Below are 19,848 nucleotides of genomic sequence, written 5' to 3' on the forward strand. Positions count from 1 at the left end.
AATTCGTCTCCTCCACTTCACCCTATAGAGCCATTTTGTAGAGTTTCACATAATTAAACAACGTATGCAATGTATGTACGCAGATACGTTATTTACATTCAGATCAAAGCGTAAACCATGTAAACAGCTTAACCGTGTTTACTTTTTTCCACACAAAAAGTATTCTCGTAGCTTCGTAAAATTACAATTGAACCACTGATGTCACATGGATTATTTTACTGATGTCCTTGTTACATTTCTGGAGCTTGATCATGTAAGGATCCTTGCCGTCTATGGGAGGGTCAGAGAGCTCTCAGATTGAATCAAAAATATCTTAATTTGTGTTGCAAAGATGAATGAAGGTCTTACGGGTTTGAAATGACATGAGGGTGAGTAATTAATGAAAGAATTTTCATTTTTGGGTTAACTATGCCTTACATTTCTTTTCAGGAGCACTTGTGCTCCGACTTAAAAAAACAAAAAATTAGGAACACCTTCTGATCAATGACAGAAATTAACCTAGGCGATATTTGACTCCTTAAAGCTTTTTTTTTTTTACCTTTGAAATGCCTCTAACTTTATTAAATGTATGTCATCTTTTGTGCCAAAAAAATTTCGATTTATAAACTTTGTATCTTCTTATTTTAATTGGATTTGTTTAATAAAATTTTTTGATAAATCAGGAAGAATACATCACCAGTCAAATGAAATCAGCATCAATAATTAATATTTGCATGGCACAGAAGAGCTCAAATGTGGCATTAATGCATTTCATAATAACAATGTTATGAGATTAATGTTTTAAATATAAAGTTTTGAATATAGAAATATTAAACAACTTAAATGACTCAATTTATTTCTTCAAGCATGAAACTGAAACCGCCAGTAGGTGGCAGCAAGTCATTGTCTTTGTCATTGAATCATTGACTCACTAGATTCGTTCAAAAACGCAGATTCATTCATAAACGAAACACCACAGTGTTTGCTTGGAGATGCGCAACGGATCAGCTGTGACTTTGTTTGGAACTATTTTCACTGACAAAATAGAGCAAAATCAGAAAACAGTATTCCTAAAATGTAAGTCACTTAAGATTAATATCTGTATAAAATAAAAATGCATAAAATTGTATAAATTAAAATTTCACATTTGCAAACTCCCTTTAAAATAATTTTAAAGCTGTAATACATCTTAGTTCATCGCGATCTCACAAACTTCCATTATAATTAATCAAGCTGTCTACACTGCACACTAAATCTATTATTTACATCGTCTACACTTTCTTTTGTTATGAGAGGATCTGAGCTTGATGCAGTCTGCTTTCTCGATCTGTTGTGAGGAGCAGGACGCGCACCGGTAGAGAAGCATTTCCATTGGCTGCAGTCTGCAGGTTTATGGCCAATCATATATAGACGCTTGTGTGTGGTGTAATGAAGATAAATACAAAAAGATGGACCAAGTCTAATATAGCTTTCATCCAAATAAATGTCCTGAAGTGATATTTTACTTAAGAGCACAAAAATGCTCAGGCATACTAGTGGGCCACACAGTCAAACTGTGACAGCTTCATCCATCTTATGCACATGTATTTTATGCAAACAAAGAACAAGTAGGTTCATCCATCATCGAAAGCAGCATAAGTAAACAGAAGCATTCCATATACTTCTGGTGGTTTACCTTGGATAAACAAGATAAAAACTGTTCTTGTTTTTTCCCCAATTGTAATATTATATGAAGACAGTCATCTAAGATTTATTACAAATACAGAGGCGGGTTTTCTTGCTTTATATCGGATAAGATATATTTAAAACATTGATAATTCCTCACCAACAACAGTGAAATCATGATGGCTATTTACAAAGGATGTAAGCACACAACCGTTTTATAAAAACACAGTCTGACTGAATACAAAAATGAGGACATGTGGAAACAAGTCCAATATGTTGATCAAGGAAACTGAATGGCTGGTTTTGGTTGTCCAATTTGACATACAAAGCAAGGGTCAATAGTCAATTATTCATCAATAAATTAAAAAAGGAAACAGTCCTCCATTTGGTCACTAAATTGAAAGGCAAGTGTTGAATAAAGACAAGAGAGGGAACACTGATGTCCAAACAAGGCCCTCATCTGGGCGCAGGTGGCTGGTTCATCTCAAGAATGTACAGACACAGCCCTTCAAATCTCATTATCAAGGGGTTATGGCATCACACACACCGCAGGGAAGACTGTTCCCCCGTTAGTTTGTCCAGATGTGGTATGTGGCTGATCATACGGTGGGGTTTTTGCCTGAGTGAGGGGTTTGTTGTTGCTGTTGTTGAAGGTAAAGCGGCCGTTTCACTCGGGGTTTCCTGCGCTTGGGCTTGCTCTTGGCCTTGGTCAATTGCACCACAAAGAAGGAAAGAACAACCATGGCACCAAGAAAGGCAAACATTGGGATGGTTTGGCCCACCTCTTGATTATAGCGACCGGGCATTATTCCTGAGGAAAAACAGAGTCATGGATTACTGCAATGCGTTGGCTGAATTCTAAAAGGCACATTTGTGGGTGATAACTGGTTGATTATTTCCTAAACACGCAGCAAAAGTTCCTTTCTCACCTCCAGGGATGTCCCAGGCTCCACTTTCTCCAGGAGACAGGGGTCGAACCTGAGGCCGATATGGCCTCACATTAGGCAAAACAACCTTGTCCATGTCCACTGACAGTAGTTTCTGGTGCTTCCACAGATTGCTGAGAAGAAATAAGTATCAACAAACCTTGTCAGATGTCGATATTAAAAGACAATGCATCCAAATTTAGATTTGTTTCCACTGACAGTGCAGTAGTTGAGAATGGCAGCAGTCTCATGTGTACTGACCTAGGAGCAGTCTCATTAAGCGGCTGGGGTTTAGCCCAAGACAGATGAGGACATGCAGGTAGAGGACGAGGCTTAGGGTCACCCAGATGAGCCTCCAGCACTTTGGAGTAACGGTAGAGGTGATTACCTACCAAAATAATCATCATCAGAATAAATTGAATACAGAAAAATTAACAAAATTCATTAAATGAAATATTTTTTTTTTTAAATGAATGAAATTAATCTAAAATAATTTAAATTAAAAACAAAATGACTTTGAATTAATTAAAAAATCAAATGAATTAAAAATGAAATAAAATTAAAAAAATTAATTAAATGTAATAATGAAGATACTGAAAAATAATGAATTAATCATTTAAAATAATGCATTAAAAATAATTATAAATAAAAATGTCCAAATAAAAAAAATAAATTAGTTTTATTAAAAAGTATTAATTAAATTGAACTGAAAATGCGTTAAAATTAACGCATGCGTTAAAAGTATAAATACAGTACTGAAAAATAGTGGTTGACCGATATAGTTTTTTTGACAGCTGATGCCGATGCCAATATTTTGGAAAGCAAGTCGAACGCATCGGCCAAACAGAAAAACCTGTCGGTATATCATGCTATGCTGATATTTGAGAAATGCGATATATCGGTCGATCACTACTGAAAAATTATTAAATAAATATTACCTTCCAATCTCTGTGGTAATGGCCTGTCTGTGCCTGTAGGCGGAACCACTCTGTTTTTAGAGTGAGTGAGGCTGGGTGGAGTCATGCTATAGGAAGTGTACTGCAGCAGAGCATCCAGAAGCCAAAAACAGTCTAAAATGGAGAAGAGAGAACCCAAAAACATTTAATTAAATTAATACATCCAAAAATTAATATTTAGTGGTGCTAGTCTTTTCCTCAGACTTGTTTGCTCAAATTGTGAGCTTATATCCACCTTTTTAAGTAAGCCTATGGGTGAGACTTCCCATTAGAGACGTTCATTAGCCGCTATAGGTAAATAACGAGGAGAATAACAATGCAGTAAACGGTAAAACTGTTTGCACTACAAGCCAGTGTGTTCATAATTAAGATTATACATTAAAATAATATGCTAAGACACACTCATTTTCAATATCAAGCAGCAAAACGAACTGTTTTGTACAGCTAAAAATAGTTGGACGCAGATGACACCAGAAGCTAGACCCATAGAATTTACAAATGGCCACGCCCATTTTTACGTCAAGAAAAAAGTGGATACACAAATGGCTTTTACCTTTCTGTCTATGACTGTCATCAATGCAGTTGGAGTCTCCGTAGAGTGCTATACGTCCTCCCCCCTCAGAGGGTGTTTGGTACAGTCCAAGCACAGGCACATTTTCCACCACTGCTGTCTCTTGTTTCAAAACCTCCAGACCTAGAAATTTGAGGATGTCAGATAATAATAAGAAAACAAGGGAACATTTAGCTGGTCTCCATGGATAGGACAGGGATGTGAGGTGTACGATCACAGCAAGTGCCGTGTACCTTGATCTTTTAAGGTCTGAGCGATGACAATCCCATCCTCGGGAAAACGAGCAATGCTGCACCCCGAGGCATAATACACTAAAAGCAAAAAGACATGGTATATTATTGAAATCTATTTTTTGTTTAGGCAAACTTGTCTCCATTAAAAAAGTCAGGTCAATATCATGTATTTATCAGGAATCTATGATATAGCAAGAAGTTATAATCTTACTGTCATGATCTGCCATTGTGAAGTCTCCCTCATACAGACCGTCACTGAAGGCCATACCCCACACTGAGATCAAGTCATTCAAGGCCGGTACGTTAGCGCCCCCTGTGTCCGGCATCCACCATTGCCTGCAAATGCATAATGCACGTTTCAAAATTTGCCTTTATTTGATAAACAAAACATGTTTGTCCTAAATTGGACACAACTAAGAGCCCCACTTAAAAAGGTATTTGTCAGAGCCAATAATAGAAACCACACAATTTCAATCTCCCCAAAATGACATTAGTTTTGAATTAGGGCACTTAAATGCCCTAATGGGAAGCACACTTTAATTTAAATTAGGACAGAAAACGCAGATGGTAATTGGAAAATTAGACAAACACATTACTGAAATAAAAATGTCAGGTAAAATCACAGTTAATGAAGTAATTAGCGAGGCAGTCTTGACAAATTGTCTACTGAAATGCTAACTTTGTGCAAATGTTTTTTGCCTTATACTGTGTTGTCTAAAGAGTCTGAGAACAACTGAAATATGAGATTTATCTAAACCTAAAGAATTTGTAAAAGGTTTCAGGATTAAGGTAATAAAAGTAAAAATATTCAAGAAACATTTCCTATGCCCTAGAAATGCATAATTATGATTAATATTATAAATGTAATATGACATTTTTTCTTTAAACATAAATAAAGCATTTTTACTAGTGGACCCCACTGAACATTTACCCAGAGATGCATGCAGTACAGTCTTCTTTTAAAGATAGAGACCATGACAAAAGATTATGTTCTCCCTTGATGTTCTCAGTACCTGGTGTTCTCATCATAGAACTTCACTTTTCTCATAACTGATGTGTTGTACCAGTCACTGAAGATGATGAGAGACAGGCCGTTATCTATGTCTCTCCTCAACTTGGTGATTTCCTCTGGAAAATACTCTTCCTCACTGTCCACCATCAGCAAAGTCCCTATAAACACGCAGAGACAGATGACAGTTGATTTCCATCACTGCTTATACCACAAAACCAATTCATCTTCAAGACAGAATCCTTTACACAGAAATCACTCCACTAGATGAACACCTACCATACTGACTGGCATCAAAGCATGTGATTGGTGCACCCAAGACCTCGACAAAGTAGCCCATGCTGCGAAGGTGCTGATACATGTCTCTAAAGTTAGTGTGAATATGATCACCATTCCTTCAAAACAAAAGAAAAACAATGTCATATACAAACTTATAAGAGAAAAATAGAGATGAACCGATGTATCGGCCAACAATTGGTATCGGCCGATAAAAGCATCTTATTTCACTATCGGCGGAAAAAAACGTGTCAGACTGCAACTCATACTGTGAGTGAAGAAAATCTCTGTTGAATTTAGGGCTGTCAAAATTAACGTGACAAGGCATTAACAGTATATATATAAAAAAAAAAAACACCACATTAAAGCAGGCTCCATTTGACCAGATGAATCACCCGTAGTTCAAATCAGCATTGCCAGATCCGCAGTTTTTCTCTACACCAAACATTTGTAGCACGCCTCGCATCCAATAATCACAAAGAGCTCTGTGCTTTCTTACTTCTGATAAGAAAAACTCTCAGCTTTCTTACATTCTATCACGAAATACAAACGATGCCGTTTTGACACTTTTAAATGGGACGTGACAGATCGCTATTGCACCTCAGTTCAAGTTCAAGTCTCTTCCAGTTTAATAAGTTATAGCGCAAAATACACATGAATGTACATAAGATGTTGAAAGATACAGTATGGCTTACCAAAATGTATCATGTCTGTCTAATGTAATCGCTCAATCAGTGTTTCAACCACGGAAAGACACCAATAAAACAGATTGTGAACAGTATGTCACTTAATGTGACATTTACCTCAGCAAAGTTATTCCACTGATCACAGTTCATTAGTTGGCTACAAAACACTGAAGAGGAGCTTTTTTACTTATATAATTATATATGCATGTTTGAATAAATCTGGTATTATTTGTGATTTGAATTTTGTGAACAAGAGTTCCTCTTTTGCTGTGCTATAAGCTGGGCTTCTGACGCTTCCACTTTTGAATTAGAGTTCACGACATTATTTTAGTTTTAAACAGTGAATAGATGTAAGCAAAACAGACAATTATCTTTTTTTGTAAAAAGTGACGAATGAAAGAAGGATTCATTGTTATTCTTAATTGAAAAGCACAACAACAATAAAACAGTAGGCTACAATCTAACTTATATAATGTAATTAACATAAACGAATAAGACGAGGCATGGCATAGGCTACACTAGAATGTTTAGCAAAATTTAAAGAAAGCCTCCATAGCGTAACGTGAGATAAACAGCAAAGACAAAGCCAACATGTTCACCTTCTCTGGTTTAAGAAGCAGTCTTTTATTTTACTTTCGCTTGAAAACCAAATCCTCCGTCCCGTCCGCCATCGTTTCCTCAGTATTCACGCCATTTTTGCCACTCGTGCTGACATGGCGAGTAGCCTAAACCAGGCTCTGCTCCCAAAGAGCTCACACTGAAAGCGCCTCTCTCACTGCAGTGCGCGCTTTATGCATGGAGCAGAGCAGACGTTTTGGAACAGCGCAGACCATGCACTGGCACAAATGCGACCACGTCAAATTTGAACTTGCACATAACTATCGGTATCGGCCGATATCATTCTGAATAATCGGCTATCGGTAGAGAAATTCAGTATCGGTGCATCTCTAGTAAAAAGGTTTCTAGAAACAAGCTACGAAATGTTGCCCTCTACAGATTGTTTTTCACAGTGTAATGCATTTTCTAACAACTGATTGAATGTGGATTATTTTGGGTGGTCGAGGCTCACCAGTCAAGCGGATCGTTCTTCATGCGCAGGTTGTCTCGAGGGAAGTAGCCAGGCGGGTAGCGTAGGTTGTGGTACTGATCCCACAGAATCCTCTTACTACGTGGAGGAGTGGGGACAATCTTTACCTTCACTGGTAACTTCACTGTAGAGGTCATCTCACCACCTATAGCTGACTGGATACAAACACATGAAAAAAAGACCACAGCAGGCCATGATCTCAAATCACACTCCTGCCAAAATGAAAGCTGTTTAGAAATTTTCTAAGAAGTCTGAAAGCCTTCTAAGAAACTCTTAGAAGTATAATAAACCAATAAAAAATAAATTTAATAAAAAAAAAGAAAAAGAAAAAAAAAAAAAAGAGTGTGGTCATTAACCAATAAAATTAATTTATGATTTAAGAAGAGCCCTTTCAGTTATCACCTTACTGGAGATATCAGGGACAGACTCACATCATTTTCTGCTGGTGAGGCCACTGTAACCATGACATGACCCTGAGCGATGCCTTCCCAGGATGCAGCTTTCTTGGCCACAGATATGGAAACAGCCAGGTATCCGGCCCAGGGCCAGAGTACAGGTGAGTAAGACACCGCCACGTCCACATAATCCCCATTCTGAGGAAGGTAGGGCTGCCAGATGGGCTGCAGATGTAAAACATAACTGAGCTTCTTCAAATGAACCATGGATAGTTGAAAATACAAATTAATGTGTAAAATAAGAATTTACATCAAATTGCAGTGAGTCTATTTATTATTGCCTACCTTATCCACAATCCTTCCAGTCACACCCATGCCATTAAGAATGGTCACGTTGACAATCGTCGGCATGCCACCGTAGTAAATAGGCTGAGAGCAGTAGGGCCACATGTACGGGCACTCGGTCAGATCTATGTAGCTCGGACTCAGGCTAAAGAATAAAAAAAACACCATTAGAAATTCATTAGAGGACGATGACCTCACTGGGAGCCAGTGCAAGATAATGAACCAGGTCAAATCTACTCCAAGATTTAATTATGTTCCAGCCTGATTATAATGAGCGTGCAATAGAGATACAGGCTACATTTTAAATGGACCAATTCAGCATACATGAATAAGATAATGCGAGCATTGTACGTGAGCAGAATGCTAGTCAAAGCAGAACACTACATTTGTGCGTATGCAAGAGACATGCCTGGCTTGCGGTTTGTAGCTGTTAAGGATCTGGTAGGCTCTGAGTAAATCGAGTTTGCCATGGCCCTGCTCAAACATGTTGACGCCTGGCAGCCTGCGTGCTGAGGCGATCAAGGCCTGCTTCATACTGGCCGGGTTCACCAACTCTCTGTTCAACACAGTGCTGGAAAGACAAAAGACAAATAAACAGTTCAGTTAAAAGGATGGGGGTTCACGGGATATCATTTCAGTGCAACCGCAGGTTGAGGACCAGAAAACAGACTTGAAAGAAACACTGGCACATGGTGACTCAGAGGCCATAAAGCAAAGAGGCAGATGGGGTCAAGTACCTATGAGAGACTAATACAAATGAGAGCAATATCTATGAAAGAGATAGAAAGGAAGGGAACTGAAGGAGGTGAAATGAAAACCGTATAAAGTGGAAACACCGACAAATTAGGTTAGCCCATCACAGTCTGAGAGTACATCAAATATATAGCAAAAGCTAAGTCAGTAAAAGAGAGACTATACCATTCAATTCTCTGTGGAAAAATAAGATTGATTCTGTCAATTCATTTGTTTCTTGTTTTTCTTTTCTTGCACCATCAATTTAATTTATTTTTCTCTCATAAGGTCAAATGAAAAAAAGTAAGGTACTTATGCAGAATACCATAGGTTTTGGGAACCCATTTATTTAGTTCTACTTCATATCAGTTGTGTGTGAGTGATGGGTTTATAGCAATAAATGTACAAAGTACAGGTGTGCCCACTATCAATCATTATCAGCGCCCTGATAAAGCAGCAAACACAGGCCTAATAATAAAACCCTGATCTGAATCACTGGATCCAAGTGGATTTAAAATGTCCACACCTGACAATTAAAGTGCAATCTCTTTTATTAATTATATAGGCCTGAAATGAGACACTTCTAATTTTGGGGTAGAGTACATGAGAAGATTTTTTTTATTTCTGAAAGAAATTAGTTCTTCTATTCAGCAAGGAATCATTAAATTGATTAAAAAAAATAAATAAAAGACATTTACACTGCTACAAATAGCTTATACTTCTAATAAATGCTGTTCTTTTGGACTTTCTATTCAAAGAACCATGAAAAAAAAAAAATAAATAAAATATATATATATATATATGTTAAGATAATAAGAAATGTTTCATAAACACAAAATCAGCATATTAGAATGATTTCTGAATGATCTTAAGAGTGGAGTAACGGCTCCAGAATTGTTTTGGTTTTTTCTTCCATTTTTATGGTCCTACAAAAAAAAAAAAAAAAAAAAAAAAAAAACTGGACAATAATCTGAGTGAGTTTGTGAATGTTAATGCAAAGCACTTTAGGAAATTTGTCAGTTTCATATTGTTTTTGTTCATCTGTCTCACCTGGCCAGTAATGTGACAGCCCCGGCCACTACAGGTGATGCAACACTGGTGCCAGAGAGAGAACGACAGCCCTCCTTCAATCCTGAGCCACGCACACCAGAGCCATACGTCACAATGTCAGGCTTCACCCTGCCGTAGCCACCTGGCAGCTCCTGATCCACAGACAGCACTCAAATCAAAACAATGATCAAACTGAGCTGACAAGACAGACTGACAGATATTATGATGAGTGGGAAAGAGAGCAACACGTTACATTCAATGCCTCAGTGGAGATTGAGTCAAAATTCAGCAGTCATACACCAGCACTTCTTTATAATGGCTACTGGGATGTTGGCAAGTTTGATGATAAATTGATTCACAACTCCGATTCAGAGATTTATTTGCATCATTGCCCAACATTTTTTAATGAAGTCCAAAACAATGTAATATATTTAGGTAAATATATATATATATATATATATATATATTTTGTTTTTTGTTGTTTTTTTTCCAGTGATGTATCTAAATAAAAAAAAAAGGGCAAGATTAATCTTTATGTTGATTTATTGAAAAACCGTATGAAAACATGCCTAGACTATTTTCCCTAGAATTCAATTTCAATTTAATTATATTTTATATTATCTTTTATTAGCAATATCACCCAGTTCTTTAACTGGGGAATCTGTTTTTAATATCTTATATCTCAAGGACATTCATTTTATGCAACTTTATTGTAAATCTACAATTCTTTGAACCACTTCAAAGGCGCAATAGAGGGTTTTTACTAAGTCTTTTGAAGTGCATGTGCATATCTTCAATTTATTCTCCTTCCTAAGGCAGGGGAGGCCAGGAATCTCCAGATTTGTGTAGCAGGAGGTGCCTGTCTGCCCTTTTTAGGTCAGATCAAAATGCACAGGCATGTTCTAACTAGCCTCTTTAGGCAGCTGCACAGGAAAAACGCAGTAATGTGATGTCACCAAAACACAGAACGCACCCATGTTGTCATTCCTCGGGATGAGAACCTGGCAATGTTGTCCTCAAAATCAATCCCTCCAACACCAATAACATCCATCTGATCTGCTGGATTGTTCAGAGTTCTGAAAGACAAAAACAAAAACAAAAAAATCAATATCAATAGATATGTTGGGAATATTGGCCAAATCTAATAATTTGTGCTCAAACTACTTTTCTTACCCATAGAGTGGGCCATCATTGCCAATAGCAGATACCATAATCACCTTGTTGGCTGTGAGCTCCCAAACCTTGTTAAACAGAAGAGTTGAGCTTTTATTAGAGCACTACATTTTAGAAATACAAAATACACGGCACCTTTATTCAAATTTGCTGGCTTGTTGCTTGAGATGTTTCTCATTTGTAGTTTGCTTTGGACAATAGCACCTGCTGAATGAATAAATGTCAATTTAATTTGTCAATACCTTATCAACAAATGGATGATCCATAAAGTCTGGTCCCCCTATACTGAGATTTAAGACGTCTATCTTCTTCAGGATGGCATAGTTAAAGGCATCTAAGAACCAGGAGGTGTAGGACACCTAAGAAGAGGGAAAAAGAAGAATAACATGAATAGATGTGTAAAAATCACCCTGAATAAATACGTAATATACAAAAAATAAAAAATGAGGCCAGTTATAATGCTCATCAAGGCTGCATTTATTTGCTCAAAATCATAGCACTGTGGAATACTATTACAATTTTAAAAACTTTTCTATTTTAATGTTTTAAAATGTGAATGAAACGTATAAATGTATGATAAAAGTGTAAATTAATTTTTGAAAGGTGATTGTATAGGATCATGGATTTGAGTGTTGTGTGCTACCTGGTTATTAGTAAAAACCCTGAAGATATGAAGCTCAGAATCAGGAGCGAATCCCTGGCACTCTCTCATGCTGGCAATAACCCCAGCAACAAAGGTACCATGACCCAACCCTGAAGAAAGAAAGCGAGACAGACACAGATTGATTAATCCTTGTAATCTGAACAATTCATCTGGGCTGATTCAGTCAACTTCACTCAGAGCACAATAGTGATTGATTAAATGCGTTTAAACCCATTTCATGACATTGTTTTATGTCTCACCATCATCCAGTGTTTTCTCATTGGTCCAGTTGGTTCTTTCTTTAACATTCTTAAAGTGAGGGTGCTTCTCACTGAGCCCAGTGTCAAATACTGCTACCTTCACCCCAGAGCCTGCAAATGAACACAAACAGGAACAAAAGCTCCATCGCAAACCTGATCTCCAAAAGTAGTAGAAAATTAATTACAACAGCCCATTCTTTAACACATACCAGTGTGTCCCATCTGCCAGAGCACATCTGCTTGCAGTATCTGGGCGACATGTCTGGGGATGGCCCGTAGGAGACGGCGACTGGAGTGTCTTCCTGTAGCATGCCAGAATCCAGAGCCCAGAGAAAGACTGGTTCTCCTGAGCGGCCTTGATGACTGCCACGACTGCCACTTCTGCACCCAGCGTGTGTCATTGCATGGGGACGCCCCATCAGTGCCCGCTAAAAGAGCAAAGGAATGAGAATTAGATTTCATCCAATTTACTAATTTTATTTGTGCCATAATGTCACCCAGCCCTGAGGAGGAGTATTATTAAAAATGCTCACTTCAAATAATGTCTTTCAATTTTTCTTGAACTATCATGTAATTTATCACACTTTCAGGTCCTGTTCCCCATTTAATCTGCATTTATATTCACTTTATAAGGGCACACATTTATTTCTCATAACTCAAGAGCACTTTTATGCGGTCTCTATAGATACCATCGCCCCAGAACTTTAAATAAAATACCCCATTATCATGAATACATCGAGACTCAAAATAAATCACAGCTCAACATCAAGGATTTTAGTAATTCAGCTATGTATCTGCCCTGATAATATAATATAATACTTTAGCTATAATATCTAATTTATAAATACCTTTGCTGGAAAAAGACCGTATAGAATATCCTGTTACTAAGACTAGCTAGTTAACTATAACTTGGCAACATATTTAAATCAACTGAATTCAACAACACTAGGCCCAAAAATGACAATACTGTAAACCCAGTAAAAAAAAATGGCAGTAAATACTGACAAAACCTGCAGAGTATCAGATTTCATCTATTTGTCTAACACCAACCTAACCACACAGTATCAACATCTACACCTTAATTAGCATTTTTATTGGCTCTCTGAATAACTTCTGGCCAGATCAGAGATGGGTAGCCTGTGCTTTCAGGAATATTTACACGTTTGTTTTTTTTTCAAACAGTACAGAGCAATAATAACAGTGATCAAACCTTTATATGGACACTTTTACATAGAAGAGTTGCGGTGAAGAGTTAAAACCCTCTCGTAAAGTGCGGGTGCAGCGCTTGGAAAGGAATCGTAGGTGTTTAAGCAGGCCAACCACTTCGTCCAGCTCTGACATATCAGTCTTCCTCTCTGGCTGATTACTGCTCATTAATTCCCCCTAAAGCTATACAGACGAGACTAGCGCATATACTGTAATTATATTACATTTCAATCCCCCACTCGTGCTCTTGTAGAGCTGACCCCGACATCATTTAAATGATAATTACTTGCATATATGCTCTCAAAATGTGACCAGGGGTTATTCTTAGGGGCACTTTGGTTTCAGTAATAAGAACAAAAATACATCATTAGCTGCTATTAGTTGGGTCTCTTTCTCTAAGCGGTGCTATGTATAGACTGTGGTTGAAGAGTGAGATATGCTAGCGTATGGGTGCAGACTGGTGGAGCCAGACTGATAAGCAGCTCCTTGAGAATCATTCCAGAGTGGTGCTGTCTGCAAAAATACAGTTTAGCTATATTGTGAGAATGTGAATTGCATGTGTTGAGACAAACTGAGCACCACATAATAATTAATTTGAAACTTTCTTGGGTTCTCCTCGATGAGCACAACCAGTGATGTCCAATTCAAGAATGGACTTAATAAATATGGATCTTTTCAACTAATCAAAAGAACCAACTGCAGACAAATTTTCAGGATTCTTTGATGAATAAAAGTTCAAAATAACCACATATATTTGAAACCAATATAAAAGTCTTTGTGATCAATTTCAAAATGAAATTTAAAAAATCTGACCTCAAACTTCTGAACGTTAGTTTACACTACAAGATAAATAGTTGGAAAAATGTGTCTCAATGTTTTTTGGGTTGATGCCACAAAATCTTGCAGTAAACATCGGAAAAGCATAATACAGAAGGCGTGTAGCTTGTTTAGGATGCTGGTAAAGGAAGACATGAATAGAGAGGAAGTCATTCTGTTTTGTACAGGAGCGGTGCTAGTAAACACCAATCACTCTCCCAGAGTCTCAACACTGACAGCAGATTTGCATGGAGGTGCGATTTCTTTTTTTATTCTAGTGGTGGGGGTGTGCAAAGACAGAACATTCTTTCACCTCAAACACTTCTGAAAGCCATTTCCTTCACCCCATGCAGTAAATAAACACTTCCTATTTGGTTCACCCCCTGCTGATGACTTTCCCCCCTGCAGTCACCCCAAAGAGAGCTGGGGAGGAACAAATTGCATGTAACCTATGTGACCCGTGCACAGCACTGCAGGGTTTGATTTATAAATATAATACTATATTTTAGTACATTACAGTAAGGCATAGTAAAGTATTATAACAGTATTATACTCATGATCTCAATGCCAGTGTTCAGAGAGTAAAGTACTACTTACAGTCAGTCAGTTTGAGGCTGCGGAGGACCATGCGTTGGGGCGTCACTCGTTTGATGTAGGGGTGGTCCTGCAGGGTAAGCAGGCTGCTGCGGGCATCCTGCCGGATCTCCACCACCTCAAAGTCACTGGGGTAATCGCTGGCAGGATTGTGCCGCCGTATGATGCGCCAGTTCACCGCATCCACATCTCGCAGGGCGCTGCTGATGAAATCGCTGCGTGCTTTGGCTGTGAAGTATCCATTAAATGCAACAATGTACTCTAGAAAAGACAAAGAGAGAGAACAAAAGATATTGCAAAATCGCACAGGGCAACTGCTCTTGTATTTACTGAGGAATGCAACTTCAGCAAGGCTTAGCATTCACTTGGGCATTGGGCCCAAACAGAGACGTCAAGTCTTCATTCAAATGGATTCAATCTTGCATCACCAACCACAATAGAGTCTTTAACAGAAATAACGTCTGCGGAGTGAAACTGTAGGATAGGGTGGGTATAGAGGAACACCCAGTCTTTCTTTGCTCAACAAACTTGAACAGAGAGACTATAAGTATGCCTTGAAATATGGCCGTCCTCCAGAGTGCTTGACACAACTTATAACAAAGCCAACAGTACATGGGGGAATGCAATGCAGACTACATTAAGAATTCAAAGGCTTTAGGGAGAGCAGAGAGAAACAAATGCAAAAAACAAAAAAATCAGTATTCATCTAATTTCTTAAATGCATGTGAACAATTCATCCATGCACATTTAATTTTTTTTTTTAATTAACAATTCTAAAATCAAAATGTCATATAAAAAAAACACTTCCTACATCTATAGCTGTTGACATTTAAAAGAGGCATGTCCAATCATTTAAGCACATTTATCTATCAATTGGTAGAAGCTAATTCAAGTATACAGATATCGACATGAATGGGAAGCATGCAATCATCCTCGATCCATGAACAAAACTCTGCGAGGCAAAAGAAAATACAACCCAGACTCAACCCAACTGAACTGGTTTTGTGTGGTACATTTATGGCTATAGAGCATAAAACTATTAAAAAATATATATTTTTATGATGAACCACTTAAATGTACAACATAAAATACGTCCTGAAGGAAAACAGAATGATGATTGAAATAAATGCAGTCAGATTAGCAGACAATGTGCTTTGTTCAAAACTGAATTTATATGAAAACTATTGCGACATAAAATCTCCTTGCCACAATTCATAGCTTAGGGTGAGGGAATTAATTAAACATTAGAAGATGGCACAAAGGGCGCATTCATAGAGCAGCAATCAGGCCACTATAAACAACGTGTTACGTCCTGGTCTTGTATAGCTACATCCACACCACACCCAAACTAGTGAAATGTGCACCCTGTGAAAACAACGCTGGACTCAGATTAAGTCTTAGGAATGTATTGCCAACAGTCTGGGCCAGCCGCCAGCAAACACACACAAACACAGAGCAGAGGGCACAATCCAGCCAATGAATGGACAGAGAGCTGCAGCGCAGTGGAGTACATTACACCAGCACTGTTTGACCTGAAATGCTTACGTTTTGTCCTGCCCTAAATTACAACAGGAAGGGCAACAGCTGCTTTAAATCCTCAATAAATGGGTTGATAGCTGATTTTCAGTGCAATAAAATGTCATTATCAACACTAAAATCGTAAATTACAGCACTAAAATGACATACTAAAACACAATGTCTGAACATGCTGTAGTCAACAAGGAATTCAGTGTTCTCCTGACGGTCAAACACTTAAACAACTGGCTAACTATAAGCCAAATTAATCCTACTTTTGTTACAAACACAATAAGACAACATCATTAATTTTCAACAATGACATTGCTTACCATGCTTCACCACTTTGGTAGAAAAGTCCAGTTTCAGTGTGAGCTGCGAGCAGTTTGGGCTTAAGTGTGCATCAGCATTTAGAGGAGAAGGAAAGGGTGTTGAGAACGGTCCACTGTCTTCCTCTGTGCCCACCGGCGGCAATCGACCCCCTAAAAAGGCCACAAGCAAGCACAACCGTACAATCATGGTCCCTGCGGTCCGTTTCTGGTCATTGCCCATTTAAAGATACATGTGTCCTCAAAGCTAACAAACGTGAATGGGTATTTGCAGTTTTGAAATAGTTTATGTCCAGAATGCAGAGAAGCCTGAATAACACATGGCTTGAGTTTTCATTTCTTTCTGCGTTTTCTCTCCATTGTGTGTTTGTGGTCCAGTGGAGGTGATCAGTGTGGCAGCCTGAGGAGGAGGAGGGGGGCCATCTTCACAAAAAGTGTAAAACAGTCTACTGTAGATCAGGAGGGGTGTTCATCTGGTGATGGGCTTCCTCACAATGACCAAAGGGTTTTTATGCTTTCTGCAGACAGAGAAGAGACAACACAATAGTTTTGTTCAACTAGTTGCTGGAAAAACAGTCAACTGATACTTTTACTCAGCAAGGATGTATTGAACTTATCAACAGTAACAGTAAAGACATGTATCCTGTTTTTTTTTAACTTTCTACTCAAAGAATCATGAATGTCTCACAGTTTCATAAACTTCAACAAAACAAAAGACAACTTTGCCACAGGAACAAAATTACATTCTAAAAAATATTCAAAGAAAGAACAGTTACTTTAAATTGTAACTGTATGGTCGATCAAATAAATCCAACGTTGGTGAGCACGATGAAAAAAAAACATGAAAATACCTCATTTTTAAACTGTGTAGACATAAAAAAGGACAAGGACTATTAATTGGGCTGAAAATTTGATGCTGATTGTGGGACTTTTTGTACAGATGTTTAGATCTTCTTAAACTGAAGCTCAAGATGCTTTTTGGCTCATCTCAAACTATGCTGGAGAACATGATCATCAGGTTTTACGTAAACTTGTGGAGTTCATGCAGGTCAAGCACTGCCGTCATTAAAGACATCTAGAATTATGCTTATAATCATTCTTCACAAAGTGTCACCCTCATAATAACGTGAGAAATTTTCATGAAAACATGGTCCCCCACCCACAGGCACACATCCAGAGGCTTAATTACCCACTAACTCCAGGCTGTGAACGCCTGTCCCACAAGAGGTGGGCTTAACTCAGATGGGCTGAGCATTTACTCAACTCAGTTTTACATCCGTAAGACCTAAGCCCCCAATATGCACACCATATGGTTCTTTACTACAGACAAGACCATCCTTGCTAGTCACAGATACACGCAGAATGGGTGCAAGGCTGTAAAATGATTGTAAAGACAAGTACTGACTTGTGTCAACAAGACAAGAAAAAAAGAAAAAGACAAGAAAAAAAAAAAAGGACAAGACTTCATTTTGTCTATTGTAAATTGATTGAATCGTTGTCGATTGCTATTGGTGCAATCTCATGTGAATGACAGGTTGTCCCGACAGACTTCTCCAATCACTTAGTTCGTTTAAACACCGTTCCTGCAACTTAAAGTTCATTTGTCTCCATTTTTGTGTAACGGCCACAACTCAAACTCAATGACAACGTCCGCTTCTGAGATGCTCTGAAATGTGTAAATATGAAGAAAAACCAGTTGCTACATTCATTTCATTGATTGCAACTTTAAAGGTGGCCAAAAATAAAGTGAATGTCTGTTTACACTTTGATTCTGTTTGTGGAGAAACACAATCTAGGATGTTAGTGTAACAGGCTAACGTAATAATTTGCCCAAAAACAAATAAACCCTGTTTGACTTATTTTCTTTTGTAGTTTTAGGCAGAATGAAGCTGTTATTCTGTGTAACATCTCCTTTTGGTGAGTGAATTACAATTTTCATTTTGGGTGAATCATCCCTTCTAAAGCCACTAGACCTTTTTTTTTTTTAAATCAAGCAAAAGAACAGCAGTCACTTATTACAGACAGTGGGCTAATTATTATCAGCAATCTTCTTAGCATTACTTATTTAACAAAATACAGAAACAATATCATAATTCATAAATAGTAACTAAACTGATAATCTTTATAAAAAAATAAAAAAATAAAAAATAAATGAACAGCACTTGGAACAAAGCCTTTACATCGACACTGACAGCATTGTGTATTGGATGCAATGTTCAAGTTGGAAGTGAACTTTGAGGTCAGTGTTTAGATGGACTGTTTCGGTGCAGTACTGATCACAAAGCTTTTACTGATGGACAGATCTGAAATGACTTAATGTCTTACTTTTAACAATACATTGATTACACACAAGCTAATGGCAGTAACACTAGCAGTCTTGCTAGCTAAACCATCAACCAAACAATCAATTTACGCTTCGCAAAGCAGTCTGCCAGAATAGCTCGTTATTTGCGATCCCCTTCATCTTAAAAAAGCTTCAAAATTAATGTTTTTTTTTCCGCTAGAACAGACAAACATGTGGTCTCGTCTCGCCACCTTCCTGCTACAAGCTAACAGCTAGCTGAGCAAAGCATGACCATAACAGTTCCCACACATAACCAACAACCCCATGTTATACTTACAATGATGGTGCAGGAAATTATTAATTCCTGAATACGTCTAAAATATTTTGTATCTTGGCTTTAGTACATATTAGAACTACACACAAGCTAATGGCGTAAGACTGTAACGTGAGAAACTGGTATTAAACACAACAAGCAGTATCCAATTATCAAGCGCTGCGTCACGTCTCGACGCGCGAGGGATAAGCGTTCAGCCAATAGAAAACGTTTATACCTTTATGCTTCCATTCGATTGGTTATTCCGATAATATAATAATGTGCTTTAGAAGCAAGCATGTTAAAGATGCACGCAGTGATTTCCCCTTACTGAATATGTTTTAACTGGATGAACAGTAAAATATCACTAAAACCTTATACGTTAACGTGAGTTGAAGAATTCAGTCATTGCCCAATAAGTAGCCTAATAAAAGCTGTTTTATATTACATGGAGCGGGTCGCATCATAGGTGCCGACAGGCTCAAAATGCATGAAAAGCGACATACAGTTTAGTAGTAGTTTGCTGCCGGTTCTTAGCTGGTTTAGGATGATTTCACTGGTCTACTCTGGTGTTTATCAGGTCCAGTTGTTAGGTCCATCGTTTTCCCAGCTTGGCCAGACTAAAGTTACACTACTTTATTTGGTCATCCAGTCTGGCTTTGCTGCAATAAACAATAGTCTATATATTAAGTTGTACATTTGTTGTCAAGTCCCTCTAATTTGTTAAAAATCTTATTCAATCATCCATTTATTATTTATTATTTATACTCACACTCAAGTATTCACACAATCAACAGAGGTAACA

General features: G+C 37.8%; 1 protein-coding gene across 1 annotated transcript; it reads right to left on the reverse strand.

Annotated features, from left to right (window-relative positions):
- Window positions 1-1,741: 1,741 nt before the first annotated feature.
- Window positions 1,742-19,226, reverse strand: mbtps1 (membrane-bound transcription factor peptidase, site 1). The gene is made up of 23 exons (XM_058752091.1): window positions 19,068-19,226; window positions 16,450-16,964; window positions 14,606-14,863; window positions 12,196-12,414; window positions 11,987-12,097; window positions 11,727-11,836; window positions 11,326-11,442; window positions 11,084-11,151; window positions 10,884-10,986; window positions 9,911-10,062; window positions 8,538-8,699; window positions 8,129-8,273; window positions 7,820-8,008; window positions 7,371-7,543; window positions 5,619-5,734; window positions 5,344-5,500; window positions 4,542-4,666; window positions 4,331-4,408; window positions 4,080-4,220; window positions 3,509-3,640; window positions 2,832-2,958; window positions 2,574-2,704; window positions 1,742-2,455 (listed from the first exon to the last, which is right to left on the reverse strand). Exons 2-23 carry the CDS (start codon window positions 16,667-16,669, stop codon window positions 2,244-2,246), a joined length of 3,246 nt encoding a protein of 1,081 aa, XP_058608074.1. The 5' UTR covers window positions 16,670-16,964; window positions 19,068-19,226; the 3' UTR covers window positions 1,742-2,243.
- Window positions 19,227-19,848: the final 622 nt, after the last annotated feature.

This window comes from Onychostoma macrolepis, chromosome 18 (assembly GCF_012432095.1).
Source record: "Onychostoma macrolepis isolate SWU-2019 chromosome 18, ASM1243209v1, whole genome shotgun sequence".
NCBI classification, from domain to species: domain Eukaryota; kingdom Metazoa; phylum Chordata; class Actinopteri; order Cypriniformes; family Cyprinidae; genus Onychostoma; species Onychostoma macrolepis.

Coding starts and splice junctions, on each gene's coding strand:
- mbtps1 (XM_058752091.1), bottom strand. CDS start 16,669: ATGGGCAATGACCAGAAACGGACCGCAGGGACCATGATTGTACGGTTG. Junction 8,009..8,128: donor CTGGAAGGATTGTGGATAAG/GTAGGCAATAAT, acceptor TTACATCTGCAG/CCCATCTGGCAGCCCTACCT. Junction 2,456..2,573: donor AGCCTGGGACATCCCTGGAG/GTGAGAAAGGAA, acceptor GTTTTTCCTCAG/GAATAATGCCCGGTCGCTAT.